Source organism: Stegostoma tigrinum, chromosome 20, assembly GCF_030684315.1.
Source record: "Stegostoma tigrinum isolate sSteTig4 chromosome 20, sSteTig4.hap1, whole genome shotgun sequence".
In the NCBI taxonomy this organism is placed as follows: Eukaryota; Metazoa; Chordata; class Chondrichthyes; order Orectolobiformes; family Stegostomatidae; genus Stegostoma; species Stegostoma tigrinum.
The window spans coordinates 14,341,281-14,365,524 of NC_081373.1; the positions used below are offsets into that span (position 1 = coordinate 14,341,281).

At 42.6% G+C, this 24,244-nt stretch overlaps 3 protein-coding genes across 7 annotated transcripts in view; 1 reads left to right on the plus strand and 2 right to left on the minus strand.

The window, feature by feature from the left end:
- The window catches only part of poll (polymerase (DNA directed), lambda), a 24,441-nt gene extending 23,441 nt beyond the window's left edge, over positions 1-1,000 (minus strand). The window contains exon 1 of one of the 3 annotated variants that reach the window (XM_048551456.2): positions 907-1,000. The gene's annotated coding sequence lies outside the window, so the exon portion shown is untranslated. The other 2 variants (XM_048551455.2, XM_048551454.2) reach the window with 2 other exon arrangements.
- dpcd (deleted in primary ciliary dyskinesia homolog (mouse)) lies at positions 573-13,632 on the plus strand. Its single transcript, XM_048551457.2, has 6 exons — positions 573-667; positions 4,089-4,169; positions 7,258-7,382; positions 7,557-7,690; positions 9,109-9,211; positions 10,023-13,632. Exons 1-6 carry the CDS (start codon positions 604-606, stop codon positions 10,125-10,127), a joined length of 612 nt encoding a protein of 203 aa, XP_048407414.1. The 5' UTR covers positions 573-603; the 3' UTR covers positions 10,128-13,632.
- fbxw4 (F-box and WD repeat domain containing 4) overlaps positions 12,810-24,244 on the minus strand; it is a 136,074-nt gene continuing 124,639 nt past the window's right edge. For all 3 annotated transcript variants that reach the window (XM_048551139.1, XM_048551140.1, XM_048551138.1), the window contains 2 exons: positions 15,931-16,072; positions 12,810-13,137 (listed from right to left, as the gene is read on the minus strand). In XM_048551139.1, coding sequence (XP_048407096.1) covers positions 13,000-13,137; positions 15,931-16,072 — 280 coding nt within the window. In that variant the 3' untranslated portion in view covers positions 12,810-12,999. The remainder of the gene's footprint in view (positions 13,138-15,930; positions 16,073-24,244) is intronic.

The window sequence follows — 24,244 nt, forward strand, 5'->3', positions numbered from 1 at the left end:
AGTGAATTTCAGAAAAGATGGGCTGATTGGCTCACCCCTGCATCTTACAGTTATTTAAACTACTTCAAATTGGTATTAAACCAAGTAATGGGCCCTTTGACGAAGAATTAACAAAACATTGTAGGATGGAGGGAAGATAGATACCACCAGGAACTGCGGATACTGCAAGTTTAAAACAAAAAAAACAAGAAATTGCTGGAGGAACGCAGCAGGTCTGACAAACCTCTGGACAGGAAACAAAGTTAACCCTTCGGGTCCAGGGACCCTTCCTCAGACACGAAGGATTTCAGTCTTTAATGCGAGGTTAATAACAAAAACTTTCCATTTTTCAAAAAAAACCGTAGTTAAACCTACTCACCCCAGTCCGGAAATGGAAATTATATAGACCGGTCATTTCCGGCTTGGTGTTAATTTTTTAAAAAATTAAAAATAAATTAATATTTGTATTTGTCGCCTGCAGAAAGAAAGCAATTAAAAAAAAGAAAGCGAGAGGTAATTGGATTCCGCCGAATATTTTTTTAATTGAAATCAGTGCAGCTGCGGCTTTGGTGGGGATAGTGGTTGGTGATCGCGTCACCATGGAAACTGCAACGGTGCAGCAAGATGGCGGCGCAGAGTTGGCTCGAGAGTCTGAGGGCGGCGAGAAAAACGGCGGTGGTTCAGGACGGTGAGGGGGATGGAGGAGGGAGAGCGGTGATACTGAAGAGTGAGAACAGCAGGAGGGTATTGGGATGGGGGCGAGAGGGGATGGAGGTTGAAGGACAAGGGAAACAGTAGTATTATAGAACGGGTAAAAAAACAGCAGCGGGGCAGGAGGGTGAGAAAGGTTTCGGGGCAGGGAGGTGACAAAAACAGCAGTGTTGCACGAGAGGGATGCCTGGGGCACCTGAGAAGAAAGCAACAGACCATGGATCCGAGATAATAAAATGTGAGGCTGGATGAACACAGCAGGCCAAGCAGCATCTCAGGAGCACAAAAGCTGACGTTTCGGGCCTAGACCCTTCATCAGAAAAGGGGGGTGGGGAGAGGGAACTGGGATAAATAGGGAGAGAGAGGGAGGCGGATCGAAGATAGATAGAGGAGAAGATAGGTGGAGAGGAGAGTATGTTGGGAGGTAGGGAGGGGATAGGTCAGTAGGACGGACGGACAGGTCAAGGGGGTGGGATGAGGTTAGTAGGTAGGAGATGGAGGTGCGGCTTGGGGTGGGAGGAGGGGATAGGTGAGAGGATGAACAGGTTAGGCAGGCGGGGACGAGTTGGGCTGGTTTTGGGATGCAGTGGGGGGAGGGGAGATTTTGAAGCTGGTGAAATCCACATTGATACCGTTGTGCTGCAGGGTTCCCAAGCGGAATATGAGTTGCTGTTCCTGCAACCTTCAGGTGGCATCATCGTGGCACTGCAGGAGGCCTAGGATGGCCATGTCGTCTAAGGAATAGGAGGGTGAGTTGAAATGGTTCGCAACTGGGAGGTGCAGTTGTTTACTGTGGACCGAGCATAGGTGTTCTGCAAAGCGGTCCCCAAACTTTATAGAACACCTACGCTCGGTCTGCAGTAAACGAGTGCACCTCCCAGTTGCGAACTATTTTTACTCCCCCTCCCATTCCTTATACGACATGGCCATCCTGGGCCTCCTGCAGTGCCACAATGATGCCACCGGTAGGTTGCAGGAACAGGAACTCATATTGCGCTTGGGAACCCTGATACCATTGGGCTGCAATGTGGATTTCACCAGCTTCAAAATCTCCCCTTCCCCCCACTGCATCCCAAAACCAGCCCAGCTCGTCCCCGCCTCCCTAACCTTTTCTTCCTCCCAACCACCTCCTCCTCCCCCCTCAAGCCGCACCTCCATTACCTACCTACTAACCTCATCCTGCCCCTTTGACCTGTCCGTCCTCCCCGAACTGACCTATCCCCTCCCCACCTATACTCTCCTCTCCACCTATCTTCTCGTCAATCCATCTTTGGTTCACCTTCCCCTCTGTCCCTATTTATTTCAGAATCCGCTCCCCATCCCGCTTTTCTGATGAAGGGTCTAGGCTCGAAACATCAGCTTTTGTGCTCCTGAGATGCTGCTTGGCCTGCTGTGTTCATCCAGCTCCACACTTTGTTGTCTCAGATTCTCCAGCATCTGCAGTTCCCATTATCTTTGTTAAGTTGAGGTGTTCAAGATGATTATCAGAATAAAAGTACCCATCCAGATGCCTTTTTAAACGTTGTAATTGTACCCACCTCTGCCACTTTATCTGGCAGCTCATTTCATAAACACACTACCATTTGTGTGAAAAAGCTGCCCCTGAGGTCCTTTTTAAATCTTTCCCCTCTCATCGTAAACTTAAACCCCCCACAGAAAAGACCTTGACTATTCACCCTATCCATGCTGCTTATGATTTTATAAACCTGTTTAAAGTGTTACCTCTGCATCCGACGCTCCAGGGAAAATCGCCCCAGCCTATTTGGCCTTTCCCTATGCTTAAAACCCTCCAACCCTGGCAACATGCTTGAAAATCTTCTCTGAACTCTTTTAAGTTTCACAACTTCCTTCGTATTGTCAGAGTGACCAGAATTCCAAAAGTGGCCTAACCAATGTCCTGTACAGCTGCAACATGGCCTCCTAACACCTATACTCAGTGCGCTGACCAATGAAGGGAAACATACCAAATGCATTCTTCACTATCCTGTCTACCTGTGACTCCACTTTTAAGGAACAATGAACCTGTACTCCAAGGTCTCTTTGTTCAGTAACACTCCCCAGGCCCTTACCAATAAGCGTTTAAGTCCTGCACTGATTTGCCTCTCCATAAATGGAACACCTTGCATTTAGCTAAATTAAACTCCATCTGCCACTTGGCTATTTGATCAAGATCCCGTTGTACTCTTCACTATTGACTACGCCTCTAATTTTGGTGTCATCAGCAAACTTACTAACCATACTTCCTATGTTTACATCCAAACAATTTATATAAATGACGAAAAGCAGTGACCCCAGCACCGATCTTTTTGGCACGCCACTGATCACAGACCTCCAATCTGAAAAGCAACCCTCCACCACTACCCTCTGTCTTCACCTTTAAGCCAGCTCTGTATCCAAATGGCTAGTACTCCCTGTACTGCATGTGATCCAACCTTGCTAACTAGTCTACCATGAGGAACCTTGTCGAGTGCCTTACTGAAGTCTGTGTAGATCATATCCACCGCTCTGCCTTCATCAATCCTCATCATTACTTCTTCAAACTCAATCAAGTTAGTGAAACATGACTTCCCATACACAAAATCATGTTGACTATCTCTAATTAGTCAGGATTCCCTCCAACAACTTGCCCACCACTGATGTCAGGCTTACCACTCTATAGTTCCCTGATTTTTCCTAATACCATTCCCAAATAGTGGCACCACATTATCCAACCTCCAGTCTTCCGGCACCTCACCTGTGGCTATCGATGATACAAATATCTCACTAAGGGGCCCAGCTATCGCTTCCCTAACTTCCCACGCAGTTCTAGGGTATACCTGATCAGGTCTCAGGGATTTATCCACCTCTATGCGTTTTAAGATATCTAGTACCTCTAGAAGGGTTTAGAGGAATATGGGCCAAATGCTGCCACATGGGACTAGATTTATCTGGGATATCTAGTCGGCATGGACAAGCTGGACCAAAGGGTCCATTTTTGTGCTGTATGTCTCTGTGACTCCAAAATTTGCAAGGGTATGGGGAAAATGCAGGAATTTGGCACTAGATAATACTCACTTTAAGATCTGGTGCAGGCGTGATGAGCTGAATGACGTCTGTCTTTGCCATAAGACATCTGTGAAGGAGAGGAGTGTGTGCTGTGGGTGAATAGAATATGGTACAAACTCTGCCGGAAATGCAGTGCTGCAATGTAACGGAGAGGAGAGAGTGCAAAAAGTACTTAAACTAAGTTTGCTGGAGGTTGGGAGAGCTTGAATGTTAGGTCTCAGACTAACTCCATATGGATCAAGATTTAAAATGTAGATCTGGTTTAGTGCAAAACTTATGTAATTTGTAGCCTTTTTGGATTAATTGTAACTGACTCATTATATAGCTTTGTCTTTCTCTTTACTCCCAACAAGGCAAGAGAAAAGTACATTATCTCTTTCCAGATGGCAGTGAAATGGTAGAAGAGTATGGAATCTCCAATGATCAACTCTTAGGTAAAAATCATATTATTAATTGCAGACTTTCCTATAGCAGTAAGCCAGTCAAAGAGTTTCTTTTATGTTTCTTTGGTAAATTTGAAAACTGAAAGCAATTTTATACATGCGCTTTCAGAAATCCTGTCCTTGGTGTTACTTTCAAGGGTAAAGCTGCGATAATTTGGACATCCTCAGCTGCTCCAAACCTGTATTGATGAACCTTGTCTTCACTGGTGTCCTTGTAGTAATGATCTTTCCACAATAGTCACTAAACAAACAAAAAACTCAAAGAAGTACTGATTTTGGAAATCAGAAAGCAAAACAGAAATTGCTGGAAAAACTTAGCAGGTCTAGCAGTATCTGTAGGAAGAAAACAAAGTGAATGTTTCAGGTAAGTGACTGTTGAGGTTGGTTGGCTCGCTGAGCTGGTTTATTGTGCTGCAGCCGTTTCGTTACCGTGCTTGGTAACATCCTTGGTGCAGCCTCTGATGAAGCGTCGGTGTTTTTTCCTACCTGACTTTTAAACTCGAGGGTCTGTTGTGATGGATTGCCTCACTTCCGGGTTTCCTTCGTAGTGAAATGTATATGGGGTTGAGTTCAATGTGTTTTTTAATAGCCTGCTTCGTGGAGTGCCGTGCTTCCAGGAATTCTCGTGCTTTTCTCTGCCTAGCCTGCCCCAGGATCTTGGTGTTGTCCCAGTTGAAGTCATGGCTCTCCTTGTCCTTGTGGATTGAGATGAGTGAGTATTGGTTGTGACTTTTTGTAGCTACAAAAAAGATACGACCAGTACATAGTCGTCTCAATCCACATGGACAAGGAGAACCACGACTTTGACTGAGACAACACCAAGAATCCTGGGACAGGCTAGGCAGAGACAAGCACGAGAATTCCTGGAAGCACGGCACTCCACGAAGCAGGCTATTAAAAAACACATGGAGTTCGACCCCATATACATTCAGCAACGGAAGAAACCCAGAAGTGAGGCAATCCGTCGCAACGGATCCCAGAGTTTAAAAGTCAGGTAGGAAAACACAGCAATGCTTCATCAGAGGCTACACTGAGGATGTTACCAAGCACGGTAACAAGACGTCTGCGGAACAATAAACCAGCTTGGCGAGCCAACCAACCAACCTCAACACCCACAACCCGAGCTACAGATCTACTCCAAAACCTTGGAGGTTAGTGACTGTTCTGAAGAAGGGTCTCTGACCCAAACTACTAACTCTGCTTTTTCTCCACAGATGCTGCTAAATCTGAATGTTTCCAGCAATTTCCGTTTTTGTTTCCTCAATGGTGTTTGGCAGACGATTCTCATCCAGTGACAAAGAAATAGCGATAAATGTTTGGGTTAGGATGGAAGGGAACTTGGTGGTGATAGTCCTTCTGCAATACTTCTGTTGATGTGACAGCTAATGGGGATTGCAGTGATGTTGAAGTTAGTTTGGTGAGTTGTTGCAGTGCAGACTGTAGGTTGTACGCATTATGCGAGGCAAGCATTGAGAATCCAGTTCACTTCACACTTACAGATGGGGGAGCAGCTTTGAAGGAGTCAAAAGGAGTTGCAAGGTGTCTTGAGCTCATATATCTGATCCTGTTCAGCCTCTAGCCTCTGACAGACTCAACATGTTGGATTGGGTGTGTGGGTTCATTAGTGATGAGACCATTGAAAGTCAAAGGGACATATCTGGGATTTCACCTGTTGAAGGTGATTATTATGTGACATTTCTGTCACACAAGTTGGGGTGGCATGGTGGCTCAGTGGTTAGCACTGCAGCCTCACAGCGTCAGCAACTCGGGTTCGATTCCATCCTCGGGCGAGTGTCTGTGCAGAGTTTGCACGTTCTCCACCTGTCTGCGTGGATTTCCTCTGGGTGCTCCGGTTTCCTCCCACAGTCCAAAGATGTGCAGGCTAGATGAATTGGCCATGCTAAATTGCATGTAGTGTTCAGGGGTATGTGGGTTATAGGGGGATGGGTCTGGGTGGGATGCTGCAAGGGGCGGTGTGGACCTGTGGGCTGCAGGACCTGTTCCCACACTGTAGGGAATCTAATCTAATCAAATGTGACCTGCACTTTTCTGCCCATGTCTGAATGTTACCCAGGTCATGCTGCAGGCCATAGCCGACTTTGTCATTATCAGAAAAGTTGTGTATGTAGTAGGAAGTAAATTAATTAAAACATTTAAGATGGACTGAAGATCCTTATTCTGATAGTAATATTCTGAGTCCAAGATCGGCCTCTAACAATCATGATTATCTTCCTTCAACCATTGCAGTGTGCCTTGGACACCAGTTTATTTTTGTGAAATCATTTTTGGTTAAACAGTGCCTTAATGTCGAAAAAAGTTACTCATCCTATGGCATAATATTTTTTATATTAGCTTGTAGAAAACTGGTCTGCCTTTGTAAACCTTCACTGGTGTAAATTTGACTGAACTCTGTTATATATTTTTGTGGGATCTTTTGTCTGTTTCCATCCAACCCATGTTTCAACTGCATAGTATGAATGTAGCTTGAATAAATTGCTCTTAAAGACCTGAATCTGCTAGCAGGACAAATGTAGAAATGTTTCAGGGTACATCTTCAGGTGACACAGTGAGCTGTCTTGAATATATGTCACTTCTTTCTTACTGTGTCAATACATTGGAACACCATATCCCATTATGGGTGCATCATCGCATTGTAACTGCATCAATTCAAAGCTACGCACCACTTTCTTGTTATGAACTGTGTATACAATCAACCCTGATGGTTATATCTAGCGAACATATTTCTTAAAAAGAATGGTTTATGTCATTCATGTGTGACTCTTTGACAGCATTTGATAAATATTTTAAAAACACATTAAATGGTTATGGTTAGGTTGCCATATGTCTCCATATTTACAGTTGCACTCCACTTTGATTCCAGAGCAGATTCACCTTTTCTGAATAGCTATCTTAAAAGTATGAGTGATGGAATTACCAGTAATGAAGCGTACTTTTGTGCAGCTATAGCTGATGAATACAGGGTATTTTTTTGCAGGTCATTTGGTTTCCTTATAATGTTACATGTAACATTATATTTGGTTTACATATTTATCATATTGTTACTTTTTGATGCTCACAGTCAGAAAGTGGAGGCGGCAGAGTCAATTGGGATCCCAGGGACAATGGCAGGTTGAGGTTGGGGAAACATCATCTGGAACATTCGGAAGCTTAGAACAGCAGCTGATACAGGAGAATAGCAGCAATGTAAGTGGATTTAATTCTCTGAAGTAGGTATGTGAACTTTAATGATGTAAGAGTGTACATTCCTTCTTGTATTTAAAAAATGCTATTTACCTGTCTCCCAACATGATAAATATATTGTCGTGAAGTCCACCGATATGTTTACATTTTATGTATGATTTTTATATTTTGTTGCAGCCTATTTTCACAAGGAAAGACACCAAGACAAGCTTCCAGTGGAGAATCCGAAATCTGCCATACCCCAGAAAAGTCTACAGTGCCACAATTGACCCAGAGCAGAGATGTTGCATTGTGAGAACATCAAACAAAAAGTAATTCTGTTTCTCAGTTCTGAGTTAAATGTTCTATGCGGGGCTATTTCTCTTTCTTGAGAAACCTGTGTACCAGTTGTGAGATTACATTATTTTTATTTTGATTTTCCAACGTTTGTTTTTTTTTTCTCCTTGTTTTCACATAAAGGATTTCTTTTGTCAGTTGCTGTCCTTTCACGAGCCTTTCTTCGGCAGTGCTAATTCTGATAGAGTATGAGTTCCATGACTGCAGTCTGTTTCCATGACCTCATCCATAACCCATTCTTCATGAGTGAATCCATGGATTTGCTTTTGGACTCCAAAGCTGTTTTGTACTGATGGAGTGCCAGAGGGATTAATGTAGCCACATGAAGCAAGAGAAATGTTTCATTTATTTTTGATTGAGGAGAGACTGAGCATATATTTGGTGGAGTTTGTTAGAAAAGAGGTGGGATCTTATTAAAATGTATAAGACTGTGAGGAAGTTTAGATGCTGAGATGTTTCATGTGGAAATCTGAAATCAGGCTCAGTTCCAAAATAACTGGCCTCTCATATAAGACCGGGGCAGGTGGGATCCCAGGGACAATGGCAGGTTGAGGTTGGGGAAACATTATCTGGAAAATTCGGAAGCCTGGAGCAACAGCTGATACAGGAGAAAAGCAGCAATGTAAGTGGATTTAAACAACGAGCATAAATGATGTGCCCAAATTCTCTGAATTAGGTATGTGAACCTCAATGATATTCTGGTCGGTAGGGCTATGCCACAAGACCCTTATAACCAAGGTTTCAATTCCACATTTGTTAATAAATTGAATTTAAATTCCACTAGTTGCCATTGTCGGATTTTAAACTATTCCCAGAATGTTAGTTTGAACACACCAGTGAGGATGTCACAATGCTATCATTTCCCAATAATCTCCTACTTAATCGTTGCATCTTTCAACAACTCCCTTAATATTGATTCCTTTGGTTCCCTTTTTAAAAAGATACTTTTGTGAAATAATTTGTTTGTGGGTTCATGGCTTACTCCAGAGTGCTGAATACAAGTGAGTATGAATCTTCTGTGCAGTTGTGGAAGGGTCTGCTGTCAAACCAAGACTGTATCTGCTCCTGATTAGATTTCAGAATTTCCAGTGCTCTATTTGAAGAGTTTCCAGGAGTTACACCGGTGTCCTGTTGAATATTGATCATCAGAAAGATTTTATGCATATTATCTTATTAATGCTCAAGAACTTGCTATGTATAAATTAGTGGCTAAATTTCTTATTAGTGACTACACTTCAAGAATAGTTCATTAACTGAGGTACTTTGGAGACATCCTAAGCACATGAAAAGTGTAAATTACACTAGTTTCTGTATTTATTTGTATGGCTAAAGCTTTTGTTACGAACAAAGTATAGGACTGAAACTGACCTGAGTTTCCTCTTGCTCTGTCCAGGTATTATAAGAGATTTAACATTCCAGACATGGATCGGTGTGGATTGCCCTTGGATGGTTCAGCTCTTAGTTTCACACATGCTAACAATACCCTCATCATCACAGTAAGTCCATTCAAAAGTTGGGCAGTTAGGATTTCTATTTCGTATGCTTTTGAGATTAGAGCACCACTTACAAGGTCAACTGTCCTTGAAGGTGGTGGTGAGCACCTTTCTTGAACTTCTGCAGTGCTTGGAATGTAGTTATACCCATGGTGCTGTGAGGTAGTTTCAGGAATGACCCAGCAACAGTGAAGGAACCACAATATATTTGAAAGTCAGGATGGTGCATGGCTTGGAGAGGAACGTGAAGTGGCTTTGAAGAAACTATGGCGATTTGATGCAGTTGATAGTTAAGTAAGGGAAACATTTTCCTCCCAGAAGACACGTGGGTTTTTTAAGTCCTTTATTCATTCTTGGGATGAGGGCATTACTGACTAGGCAGCATTTATTGCCCATTCTTATTTGCCCAGAAGGCAGTTAAGGGTCAGCCACATTGCTCTGAGTCTGGAGTCACATGTAGGACAAACCAGGTAAGGATGGCAGTTTCCTTTCGGTTTTTCCAACAATTGACAATGGATTCATGGTCATTATTAGATTGTGAATTTTATTATTTTTATTGAAATGGAATCCCACCATCTGCCACGGCAGGATTTTAACCTGGGTCCCCAGAACATGAGCCGAGTCTCTGGATGAATAATCCAGCGAAGATAATACCACCACCTCCCCTATTGAGAATGTCAAGAATGATAAAGCTGTAGATGGCTCTGGCTGTGCTTAAGATTGAGAGCAGAGAAACTGCAACAGATACATGGTTGACATATTATATTTTCAAATACTTTATACACATTAACTGAAATTTCTATTCACCCCTCAGTACCAAAAGCCGAGAGAAATTTTGCAGCTGGAACAGGAAGTTCTGCGGGAGCTGAAGAACGTGAAAGTGGCTGAAGATGGAGATGTCGAATGTAAAACGCAGTGAACCTGAACACTGTCTAAAATACTCTAAATCAATGCTGCAAAGCCGAAATCCTACTTTAGTAGATGCTAGTGATGGCGAAAATAGGCTGTCTCAAGGATTTGAATGCCTTTGTGGCATTTATGCTGCTAACTGTGAAGCCCTGTGGCCCAAATTTCAGTATATTGGATGATGTATTGTCGTGAGTGGGGTTGAAATTAAGTCACAAATGAAATGGGAAAAGCAGAATGTTACTGGTTTTGGAGAGGTGTAAAGTTCAGTCATGAAATATACAGTTTACATTTAATCTGCAAAGTGTGATCTCTTAACCCTGAGAGGAACTCTCTCTACTGATTTCTCTCTCCTGGGAGCCCCTGGTTGCCTAACTGTGGAAGAGGGATGTAGAGTTAGCAGAGAACAATAAACACTGTCCTCCGAATTTTCCTCTAACCATTTAATGTCTTGGCTGCTTTTAACTGAACAATTATTCACTTTTTCCCCAAGTTTCAGAATATGTGTGTGTGGGTTGGTGGAACAGGCCTGACTGTCTGAAAGGGCTTGGTTGGCACACACTATCTTGTATAACACGGGGAAGAAAATAAGACATTAATCCTCCTGTTAATGATCAAGTTGCATAACTCCTCTAATTCCAGTACATCCAGTAACTAAAGGATTTAATTTTATACATTGGAGATTCACCCTGTGATGATGCAGTTAGGTCAGTTTTTGATTTTTGCCTTTGCACATTTATGTAAATGGTTGCAGATGTTTCTTCTAAGAACAATAGGATCTAGGAGCAGAAATTAGCTATTTGGCCCAACAGGTCTGCTCCAACATTTGATCACGGCTGATATGTTTCTCAATACTATTCTGCCTTCTCCCCGTAACCCTTGATCCACTTCATCCTAAACTCCATTGAGTACAGAACCAGAGTCCTCATATGAAAAGCCCTTTATGCCTAGGATCATCCTACAAACCTCCTCTCCAAGCCTTGCACATTCTTCCTTAAATTCTGGCATTCAAAATTGCTCACAATATTCTAATTTTTTTTTTAAAAACAGCCTCACTACATCCTTGCTCTTGTATTCTTTCCCTCAAAATGAATGCCGACATTGCATTTCCCTTCCTAACTACCAGCTCTACCTGCATGCTAACCTTAAGAGAATCCTGGATTAGAACACCTAAGTCCCTTTGTGCTTCAGATTTCTGAAATCTTTCACTGTTTAGAAAATAGTCTACACATCTATTTTTCCTACCAAAGTTCATAATCTCACTTTCTTAGCTGTCCCAGTCTTGTCAAACTGGGTGATCTTTCAACTTATCAGTCTCAGTGAGGTTATAACTGATCTTAGCCCCAACTCCCATTGACAACACAATATAGGATAAAATGTAGGATTTAAAGTGACGCACACATTTTACTGCGTTCTGAATTAAAATCTTTAAAAGTCACATTTTTGCTCAAACTGAAAGTGATGTGCACAAGGTAAGGTTTTCCTCCGGTTCTATCACTTCACAGAAAATCAAACCTCCTGTTTTTCCAAACAGCATCCAGTAGTTCAAGGTCTGACCCTCAAATCACCCTGGCAATTAATTCCAGCTGTTTATTAACACAACACTTAAGTTCTAGGCTTACTTTTTATAACCCAGGTCCTTTGCCCTCATCCTACTATTTCTAAAGTGTTGTTCTGCATTTCAACCTGGGATATAGTTTTGAATCAAGATTTCACTGATTTCCATTTTGTTACCTGGTGCACAAGTCTGAAATAAGTGTCCAGAATTAATGTGAGCTGCCTACATCTGCCAGTGAGTCCTTGGCCATAGCTGTGGTCCTCTGCCATCGACTCCAGAAAGCGCAAATAATTCAGTAACACTGATGTAAGTGGTTTAAAGAAAGGCTGAACTGAATAATTAACCATTGTTGGGGGCAGTGCAGAGAGAACTTTTAGTTCAAAAGATTTTAGGGAGCTTTACTCTTTATCTGACCCATTGCGACATCTGACCAAGGAGTGCTTAATGGGACAGCATTGCTCTGTGGTAGGGTACAGGCATTTACAGGGCATTGGTACTTCAATCAGGAAGCTGCTATTATTGTTTGAAGGGGCACGGGACCCAAAATGTTAACTCTGACTTTTTCTTCACAGATGCGGAGCTTTTCTAGCAACTGCTGTTCTAGAAGCTATTATTTACCTTAAGTCTTGCAGGGCTAATTAGGAATGAGCAATAAATGTTGGCCTGACACCCACATGCTGAGCCATGAATTTTAAAAAAAGTCCAAGTCTTGTTCACAAGGAGCAAATGGACAAAAAGATAGGAGCAGGAATCCAGGTGGATTCTTCTTTCCATCTTCTATGAAGCAACAATGAGTGACTCTCTGAGCTTCGAACGAAGTGGTGAAGCAATGGCCTTATCTGTCTGCTTAGAAACTTCTCCAGCCAGCATCTTAACAGCGGAAATTTCTTAAAGGCTAATGGTCCGATGTTCCTCCCTGAAATGCCAGTGGTAAAAACTAATATTAATGATGATCTTTCAGTTGGTGTTTGTGGGATCTTGCTGTTTGGAAAGTTTGCCTTCATATCTGAAGCATTGGATCATTGAGAGACAAGGTTAGTATCCAGTTGAACAAAGATTTTTGCTTTCAACCATCACAACATCACTACAACTACTTCAGGCAAGGTTAATAATAGGAATCAGTTGACTTATTACACATTAACAGATAAGTCGTAAAATTTATTGCAAATAAAGGAATCTTCCTCTATTTAAAAACAAAAATGCGATTCTTTAAGGGATTGCGGCATTGGATGTGAATGAGTAATTCCTGTCTCAAAGTAGCAACTGACAACATGTCGACTTCTGATGTGCAGTATTGGGATCCCTGGTATTTGGTATTCTCATCCATTTATTTCCCGTGCTGTTGGTCACAGATTGTAAAATCCAACATGTAAAGCGCATGGGCCAAGACACTGTAGAGATGTGAGGTAGTAAATCGGAGGCAGTAAACAGGGCTGCTGCTGCTGGGGGAGGAGAGGAAAAAAACCTGGAGGAAAAGGAAACAAAGCATTGATTAGTTCCACAACCTGCCTTTGCTGTTATTTGCACAGGAAACGCTGCAGTACACTAAAGCTAACGGACCGTTAGGACAATCTCCTGTTTCAACCTTTATGTTTGCTGCCCTCTGCTGGAATACCAGAATCTCAATAACACTTCTCAATCTCTTATTTTTCACAGGAGACTGGATATTGATCAACTATAGTGAGTGCCTGATTAACAGTGGCTATATTTTGTATGAAGAGCAAATTTCAGACAGGTGTTGATGTAATAGCAATATTTCAGCAATACATTAGCTTCATTGGCTTATTTGTAGGGCTCAACCAGAAAGAAGGACTGGGCAGATTGAGCTAGAAAAGGTGACCTGTAAAGCGTTTTGATGGTAGACATGAAAATATTTTTACGTGCAAGCAAGTCCAAAACTAGGGGCCGTAAACATCAGGTTTTTTTTTCATGGGGTGTGGGTGTCACTGGTATTGTTCGGCACAACATTGTGGGCCGAAGGGCCTGTACTGTGCTGTACTGTTCTATGTTCTATTGCTCATTTTTTAAAAATGTACTTGAATGGATGGCTTGCTAGGCTATTTCCAGAAAATAGCTAAAAGTCTACTACATTGCTGTAGTCACATTTCGGCCAGGTCAGGTAAAAGAAAATTTCCTCCCCTAAAAGATATTACAGAACCAGACAAGTGCTTATGATAATCAGTATTCCTCATTCCTCGAACTTTCAATTTCACATCTTCATTAAATTTCCACCTCCAAGTGTAGTAGAATTTAAATTTGTATCCCCAGAGCATGCCACCATCTCCTGAACATCATGAAATAATCTAATTGGAGTTTCAAATAAAGCTTCTTTACTCAGAGTCATACAATGTGCGTCTCACTTCTAGAGGGAGGAAACTGAACCCATGCTGTTGGTCAGAGATAAGGGAAACTGCAGATGCTGAAGAATCCAAGATAACAAAGTGTGAAGCTGGATGAACACAGCAGGCCAAGCAGCATCTCAGGAGCACAAAAGCTGACGTTTCGGGCCTAGACCCTTCATCAGAAAGGAGGATGTGGAGAGGGTTCTGAGATAAATAAGGAGAAAGGTGGAGGCGGACTGAAGATGGATAGAGGGGAAGATAGGTGGGGAGGGGATAGGTCAGTCCGGGGAGGATGGACAGATCAAGGAGGCGGGATGAGGTTAGTAGGTGGGAAATGGAGATGTGGCTTGAGGTGGGAGGAGGGGATAGGTGAGAGGAAGAACCGGTTAGGGAGGCAGGGACAAGCTGGGCTGCTTTGGGATGCAGTGGGGGAAGGGGAGATTTTGAAGCTTGAGAAGTCCACATTGATACCATAGGGCTGCAGGGTTCCCAAGCGGAATATGAGTTGCTGTTCCTGCAACCTTTGGGTGGCATCATTGTGGCACTGCAGGAGGCCCATGATAGACATGTCGTCTATGGAATGGGAGGGGGAGTTAAAATGGTTCGCGACCAGGAGGTGCAGTTGTTTATTGCGAACTGAGCGGAGGTGTTCTGCAAAGCGGTCCCCAAGCGTCCGTTTGGTTTCCCCAATGTAGAGGTAGCCACACTGGGTACAGTGGACACCTGCACATCTGCCACTGTGGTATTCTGTATCCACTGTACCCGGTGTGGCTTCCTCTACATTGGGAAAACCAAGCGGAGGCTTGGAGGCCGCTTTGCAGAACACCTCTGCTCGGTTCGCAATAAACAACTGCACCTCCTGGTCGCGAACCATTTTAACTCCCCCTCCCATTCCTTAGACAACATGTCCATCATTGGCCTCCTGCAGTGCCATAATGATGCCACCTGAAGGCTGCAGGAACAGCAACTCATATTCCGCTTGGGAACCCTGCAGCCCAATGGTATCAATGCGGACTTCACCAGCTTCAAAATCTCCCCTTCCCACACTGCATCCCAAAACCAGCCTAGCTCGTCCCTGCCTCCCTAACCTGTTCTTACTCTCACCTATCCCCTCCTCCCACTTCAAGCCGCACCTCCATTTCCCACCTACTAACCTTATCCCGCCTCCTTGACCGGTCTGTCCTCCCTGGACTGACCTATCCCCTCCCCACCTCTACTCTCCTCTCCACCTATCTTCTCGTCAATCCATCTTCAGTCCGCCTCCCCCTCTCCCCGTCCCCTTCTCCGATGAAGGGTCTAGGCCCGAAACGTCAGCTTTTGTGCTCCTGAGATGCTGCTTGGCCTGCTGTGTTCATCCAGCTTCACACTTTGATACCATACTGTTGGTGTCACTCTGCATTGCAAATAAGTCACCTAGCCATTTCAGCGAACCGATTCAACATCTGAGGATACAATGAAGGACCCTCTTCCTCAGTTGAGACATGGTGGCCCTCACGTTAAATCACCACTAGTCATTTCTCTCTTAAGAGAGAGCAGCTTATGAAATATTAGAACTGTGGTGAATTTGCCAGAAGGAGTAACTGAAGTGAGTGGATAGGTGTACAAAATAGTGCTATGGGGATCTTTTACAACTACCTAAGGAGGCAAGTGGGGCCTCGGTTTACAATTAATTTGAAAGATAACAGCAAAACAGCTTCATCAGTGCTTGACAAAGTGCCAAGTGGATTATGTGCTGAAGGGTCTCAAGTAAGACTTGAACCCACGATCCCATTAACGCAAGAAAGAGAGTGTTATCTGACAAAATGGCATTTGGGATAAAGCACCAATGGATGGTCAGTACTCTTAGAAAAGGTGGTGATAGAGTGCTGGAAACCAAAGAAAATTAACATTCTTAGCATAAACTGGACCAACCTTACCTGTAGACTCTTTGTCTGCCTCTTGTCCCAGAGACGCACAACACCATAGCGGGACGAGCCACTGGCAATCATGAAATTTCCATCTGTCTGTAAGCAGTACAATGCACTGTCATGAGGTTCTTCCCATTCCATCACACTGCGTCTGCAACAGAAGAGACAGATTAGAACAGCAATTGCATGGCATCTAGTACTGACAGAAGAGATGGCAAAACTGATCTCATAAGCACCACATGTTCTTGTAAGCACCCAAAATACACCACTGCTGTTTGACACAATGTATTTATGAACAGTGAATAAAAGATAGGAAAGAGTAAAGGGAAAGGGAGGCGTTGGGAAAGAAAAAATAACAAACAAGATGAGCAAGTTTTTAATGTGGTTTCTGAAGGAAAATACAAAGGGTTGATGAGAGGTCTGGGCTTTTGGGAGAAAGAATGAGCTTTCATTCCCATAGTGATTTTCACTACTTTGGGACATCACAAAGTGCATTTCAATTTAATAAGTACTTTTCTGAAGCACATCATTGTTGTAATGTTGAAAGCTTGCCAGCAAAAGTATGCTCAAGATCTCACAAATGACGATGCCATAATGGTAATCTTTTGATTATGTTTTTCGAAGGATAATTTCTGGCCCAGGGTACTCTATGCATCTTCCTTCAGTCTAACAAAAACCATTCACCATTACTCTGTTTCCTGTCACTTAGCCAACATGCTTTTACTTCATAGGGTTCAGCTTTGCAGGGATGTATCTTATGTGGCACTTTATTAAAACTGTTTGGAAATCCATAAGCTTCATGCAAACCATAATCCCACTATGAATCAATGAACTACTGATTCTCTACTAAAGTAATTCTCTCTCTCATCAAGGGCAATCAGGACTTGGATGACAAATTCTGGCTTTGTAAGCGATGGCCATGCCGTGTACAATTTTTTTTAAAAAGTTCCTTCCTCCTCCACTCACCTTCAAACATTTAATTCCATTTCTCAACAGACATCAATCCAAGTCTTTTCAACAATGATGACTAATGCAAGTCCCATACCTGAGCTACATTTGGCCCTTGTGCTTGTTGTCCAGGGTTGGTAGCTGTTTTATGATTCACCTCACATGTTTCATTGTTTTAAGCTCCTGTGTTATGGGCGGGCACAGGGATTTGCAGAGGTGGACGATCATAATCATATAGTAGGGAGGGTAGCCACTCACCTCAACATGCCTATGCCAGCTCTTTGAAAGAGCTTTTCAATTAGTTTCTCTCCTTTGCACTTTCCATTAATTTTTTTCCCATTTCACACAATTGTCCAATTCACTTTTGAAAGATATTACTAAAATCTGCTGTCACTACCCTTTCCACTAGCACATTCCAGATCCCAACTCCTTGTTTTGTCATGAGGAAGATAGTATTGTGACTTTGTGGGGTGAGTGTGTGTGTGTACGTATGTTTGCTTGTTTGTTTAGGAGTGTATGGAAGGAAATGAACAGCAAATATGTATAATGAAAACCACTGGCAGTATAAGGCAGCTCACCGATTCAAACTATCTCAGTGTTGATGAAGACAGCCTCATTAACTTGGAGGAGTCAGCTGACAGTGCAGTACAGTCATGGGATCACTACTGTGTTTACTATGAATGCTGGAGATGAAATGAGTATCACGAGAGCTGTGGACTATGCAAGAAACCATTAAAAAGCTGCTTTCTGAGTCCATTAAAGCATTCTCAACCAGGGATAGTCTAATTAATTTCCTTGCTGTGTTTATTCATTCATCCCCAGAATGTAAGCATCAATAGCAAGATCAGCATTTATTGTCTGTCCTTAATTGTCCTCTTTAAGGTGGCGGTGAGCTGCTTCTTGAGCCACTTGCAGTCCATTTGTAAGCACATCCACAATGCTGTCAGCAAAGGAGTTCCAGGATTTTGGCTCAGGAACAATGAAGGAATAGCCAATAGACTTCGAAGTCACAAGGGTGTGTGGCTTGGAGGCTTTAAACCTGTAAGTCCCAGCCCAGCTCTTAATCTGTTTTACGAATCTCTCAGATGCATCTGGAAGTAAAATCAATTGTCACAAATGTGTCATAATCTTCAACTTTAAAAAAATGCACAATTTCATCAGTAGGGAAAAACTGAGGCACATCAAATGCTGATATCCTATTTTTAATCTGTGATCTCACCAGAACAGTGGTAGGATGGCTGTAAACTTTCCCATGAATAACATGCACAGGAGTTCTTGCTAGGAAGTGCTTGGGTGGATATTAGAATGAGGACTCACCTCTGACACTCACCTAATTAAAAGGCTATCCACTATGCGAATAACTACTGAGTGGGCTATTGAGGTTAAGCTATTGAGACAATAGTCAAGTTCATTGTTCCCTTAAACCTATCCAGCTATAATTTCTGAGATAGTTGGAACTGCAGATACTGGAGAATCTGAGATAACAAGGTGTAGAGCTGGATGAACCCAGTAGGCCAAGCAGCATCAGAGGAGCAGGAAAGCCGATGTTTTGGGCCTAGACCCTTCTTTAGAAAATCACAAATCATTAAGCTATAATTTATCTTTCTCTCATACCATCCTTTTGCGTACTCTGCATATTTGGCTGTGCCCTGGAAACCGTGGTGGATACATAAGCTTTCAGAATGTGAGTAGGCTTTCTGGCAATTATCACTTTACAAGAAGGGCAAGTGTGACAGCGTGGGGTGGAAACCCCCAGACTGCCAAGAACAATTTTCCCTCAAATCAACTGTTTGACCTTTGGCCATTCACTCCAACGCTTGGGACCTTTGGTCATTTGAAACTAGCTTGTAAAAAAAACAAGAGCAAAGGGCTCTGCTGTTCGATTGGCGCAGCCATGCCAATCTTCTTTGCAATTACTGAATATGGTTCTACTGCCTTCTGAAGAAAGTCAGAGAGATTAGCATCACTCATTAAGAAATGCATTTCTCATATCTCATTCTGGACCACTTTCAGAACATTTCTTTTTAAATAATGATGCATATCTTCAAAATAAAAACAGGATTTGGATGATGCTAACAATAACAGCATTTGTTGTCCCGACTTCGTTGGTTTTACAAGTTGATAAAGACTAACATCTTGCAGTCTAGCTGATACAGTTACTCTTGTAGTGCTGTTAGAGAGTGATTCAAGGCCCTAACCCAGTGAAGATGAATGAAGGTGGAGGTGGTGATATCCCACACATATGCTACCCTTGTTGTTCTCGGCAGATGGTTACCTCCACAAAATTGCCCAATTCTGCACCTGCCTCTGTTAATTGATAGCTGAAACCCTCATACATCCCTTGCTATCAAGATATAATTGTTCCAATGAACTTCCAAATTCTATACCCTCCCTGCAAATTTAAACTTACTCATAATTTTGCTGCCAATGTCCTAATTCCCATCAAGTCCCATTTGTCCATCACTCCTGTATATACCAATTTGACTCCCAGTTTTGCAAATTTAGTACTTTGATTTTAAAATCACTCACCCTTCTTTGTAAATTTCTCCAGCCTTAAGACGTCCTGAGATATCTATGCTCTGCCAACGCAAGTCTCTTCAGAATCCCTGAATACGACCAATCCAAGAATGTGGCCATGTTTTCAGCTGCCTAGACTCCAAGCCTTGGAATTCACTCCCTAAATCCCTAGACCCCCTTTCCTCCTTAAAGACACTTCTTAAAACCTACTTCATCCGATCACGTTGCTCTGTGTTAAACTTTGTTTGGTAATGTTTGTTGAATGCCAGGAATGCTTTATTATGTTAAGGGTGCTATACATAACCAGGTCATTTCTGTTGTTGTTTACATGGTTCAATTAAAGCAGCCTTGGTAAGTTTCTCCAAGAGACCTCGTAGACGCAACACACTGATGCGGTGAGAGTGCAATGTTGGTGGAAGGAGTGGGTGCTCAAGGTGCCGAATGGAATGCCAATCAAACAGATTACAGAACTGTTACAGTACAAAAGGAGGCCATTTGGCCCTTTGAGCCTGCAGTGGTTCTATTAATTACTGCCAATCTACTCCTATTCCCCCATATCCTTGCACATTACTTCCATCCAAACAACAATCCAATGCCATTGCGAATGCCTCAATTACACCTGCCTCCACCACTTTGCCAGGTGGTGTATTCGTTACCCTAAGTATATGATGTATGAAACCATTTCCTCTCATGTCACTCTTGGGTCCCCTAGCAGAGACATTTGTATTACCTATAGCCATGGAAGAGGTGCCAGAGGAATGTTGCGCCTTTAATTAAAGAAGAATGTAAACAGAAGCCTGGGAACTACAGACTGGTGAGTCTGACATCAGCGGTGGATAAATTGTTGGAGGTAATTTTGAGAGAGAGGATTTACATCCATTTGGAGAGGCAAGGACTGCTTAGGGTAGTCAGCATGGCTTTGTGCGTGGGGAAGCGTGTCTCACAAACTTGATTGACATTTTTTTGAGGATGTAACCAAAAAGATTGATGAGGGCAGAGTGGTAACACTATCTACATGGTCTTTTGTAAAGCCTTTGACAAGGTACCTTATAGTAGACTATTTAGCAAGGTTAGATCACATGGAATACACAGAGAACTAGCAATACGGATACAGAACTGGCTCGAAAGTAGGAGACAAGAGTGGTGGTGGAGGGTTGTTTTCTGGCCTGGAGGCGAAGACCAGCAGAGTTCTGCAGAGATTGGTGCTGGGTCCACTGTTGTTTATCATTTAAATAAACGATTTGGATGAGAATTTAGGAGGCATGTTAAGTAAGTTTGTGGATGACACCAAAATCAACAGTGTAGGTGGTTATCTGATATTACAAAGGGATCAATTGGGCCAATGGGCTGAGGAGTAGCAGATGGTTTAATTTGGATAAATGTTAGGTATTGCATTCTGGTAAAATGAACACAGGGCAGGACTTATGCAGTTAATGGCAGGCCCTGGATAGTGTTGTCAGAGGAACCTAGGGGTTCAGGTACATAGTGTTTTGAAAGCTGAATCACAGTTAGACAGGATGTTTAAGAAGGCATTTATCACACTTACCTTCATTGCTTATACCAATGACTTTAGGAGTTGGGACATCATGTTGAGGTTGTACAAGACATTTGTGAGGGCACCTTTGGAGTACTGTGTACAGTTCTGGGTGCTCTGCTATTGGAAGGAAATTATTAAACTGGAGAGCATTTCAGAAAATATTTACCAGGATGTTAACGGGACTGGAGGGCTTGAGTTGTAAGGACAGGCTGGAGCATACAAGATTGACAGGTGAGCTTATAGGAGTTTATAAAATAATGAGGAGTATAGAAAGAGTAAATGGCAGTTGTCTTAACCCTAGGATGGGGGATTTCAACAACAGGGGGCATATTTTTAAAGTGAGAAGAGAAAGATTTTAAAATGACACGTAAGGCAAATCCTTTTACACAAGAGGATGGTTCGCGTGTGGAATGAACTTCCGGAGGAAGTGGTGGATGTGGATACAATTACAACTTCTAAAAGACATTTGGATAAGTACATGAACAAGAAAACTTTGGAGGGATATACTCCAGGAGGAGACAGGTAGGACCAGTTAGTTTGTGATTATGTTTGGTGTGGACTGGTCGGAATGAAGTGTGCGATTCTATGAGGGGTATAGATAAGGTGAATAGGAAAGGTCTTTTCCCTGGAGGCTGGGGTGTTCAAAACCAAAGGGGCATATTTTTAAGCTGCAAGAAGAAAGATTTAAAACGGACCTGAGGGGCAACTTTTTCACAGAGTGGTTTGGATGTGGAATGGACTGCCAGAGGAAGTGGTGGATACAGGTACTGTTATAACCATTAAAATTCAGTTGGACATGTACGTGAGCAGTAAAAATTTAGAGGGGTATGAGCCAAGTGCAGACAAGTGGGATTAGTTTGGCTTGGGAAACTTGATTGGCATGGACATGTTGGATCAAAGGGTCTGTTCTCATGCTGTATGACTCTATGCTGCACTTTCACATCACTTTAAATCCACACGCTCTCATTCTTTTTCTCTTTTGAATGGGAACAATGTTTTCCTATCTACTCTGGAATACTTTGAACTGATTGACAATCAGTTCCTTTAGTGTTGTTGGAGGTGAATTCATCCAAGCAAACAAAGAGTATTTCCTCATTTCACATGATGGTGGAGTGACTTTGCAAAATCAAGAGGTGAGTCATTTGTCACAGAATGCGATGCTTCTGACCTGTTCAATATGGGCAAATTCCAGCTTTTACTATGCAGTGGAAAGGAGTAGGGAGCCAATACAGAACATCACTTCATCATAGCTATCTAAACAGGCAGAAAGACTCTGGTTCAAGCTTGGTCTGTGTTTTGTCAGAGATTTGAAATAAGTTGGGTAGTAAGGAACACTACACTGGATCCTCCATGTCATCAACCGTCTCTATCTCTGCAATGCCTCCCAGCTCTGCATACTGTCAAGATTTCTCTACTCCTGTACTAGGTCCTCTTTCATCATCACAATCCCCATTGCCCAATCAGTGGTAAACATGATTTCAGCGCCTGGGCCGTAAGCTCTGAATTCCATCCACAAACCTCTCTGATTCTCTTCTCCTTTCAGATAGTCTTTCAAATTCAACTCAATAAACACTCGATCACCTGGACTTATGTCTCCTGTGGCTCAGTATCAATTTTACATTGATAATCGTTCCTAATAGATTAAAAGTGATGTACAGTCACAAACTTTGTTGCACCTAATCTCATGCTGCTCCTGCCTTGGGAGTATTTGATGGGGTCATTGTGGAAACAGCTTTACTCTGTATCTAGCCCTGTGCTGTACCTGTCCTAGGAATGTTCGATGACGACAAGTTGAGGATGCTTTACTTACAGTTTACTTTCAGTACAAGAATAGAGTTAACTTTTAGTTCAAAAGGATAGAGAAAGCTTTACTCTTTATTTAACCCTGTGCTGGGAGTGTTCGATAAGGCACTGTGGACAGAGCTTTACACTATATCTAACCCCGGGCTGTTTCTGTCCTGGCAACTTTGAACGGAGACAGTTAGATTCAGAGGAACCCTTAACCTGTGTCTACTCCAGTGCTGTATCTGTTTTGGGAGTATATGCTGGAGACAGTGTAGAGGGTGATTTACTCTGTATCTAACCTGTAACATGCTCTCAGTGTTTTCCATTACCTCACAACCAATATTTGCTAATCTGGTGAACATACCGAAATACTTCAAGCACATTTGTATAATGTCAGCAGTGGGTAAGTTGTTGGAGGAGATTCTGAGAGACAGGATCTGCATGTATTTGGAAAGGCAAGGACTGATTAGGGATAGTCAGCGTGGCTGTGTTTGTGGGAAACTGTGCCTCACAATTTTATTTAATTTTTTAAAGAAGTGGCCAAGAAGATAGATGAAGGCAAAATGGTAGATGTTATCTATATGGACTTCAGCATTGCGTTCCACAAGGTTCTACATGGTAGACTGGTTAGTAAGGTTAGGTCACATGGGATCCAAGAAGAGCTAGCCAATTGAATACAAAATTAGCTTGATGGTGGAGTTGGAAGGTGGTGGTAGGGAGTTGTTCAGACTGGAGGCCTGAGACCAACAGTGTGCCACAAGGATGAGTGCTGGGTCGACTGTTCATCATTTCTCTAAATGATTTAGCTGAGAACTAAGGAAGGATTTTTAGCAAATTTGTGGATAACACCAAAATTACAATGAAGAAGGTTACCTAAGATTACAACGGGATCTTGATCAACTGTGCCAGTTGGTTGAGGAGTGGCAGATGCTGTCTAATTTAAATAAATGCAAGGTGTCGCATTTTGGTAAGACAAACCAGGGCAGGAATTCCACAGTTAGTTAATGGTCAGGCTCTGAGGAATGTTTTCAAACAGAAAGACCTAGGGGTGAATGGTACTTAGTTCCTTGAAAGTGGTGTCATGGTGGTGAAGGCGACATCTGGTTCGCTTGCCTTCATCAGTCAGAGCAGTGAGTACGGAGTTGGGATGCCATATTACAACTGTACAAGACATTGGTGAGGCCACATTTGGAGTACTGCTCACAATTTTGGGTGCCTTTCTGTAGGAAGGATATTATTAAACTTGAGACAGTGCAGAAAAGATTTACAAGGATCTTGCTGGACTGGACGGTTTGAGCTATAGGCAGAGGTGGAAAAGGCTGGGGCTATTTTGCCTGGAACATCGGAGGCTAGTGGTGATCTCATGGAAGTTTATAAAATCATTACAAGCATTGAATAGGGTGAATAGGGTCTTTTTCCTATGGTGGGGGAGTCCAAAACTAAAGGGCACAGATTTAAGGTGAGACAGGAAAGATTTACAAAGGGACTGAGGGGCAACTTTTTCATGCAGAGGTGTGAACAGAATAAGCTGCCAGA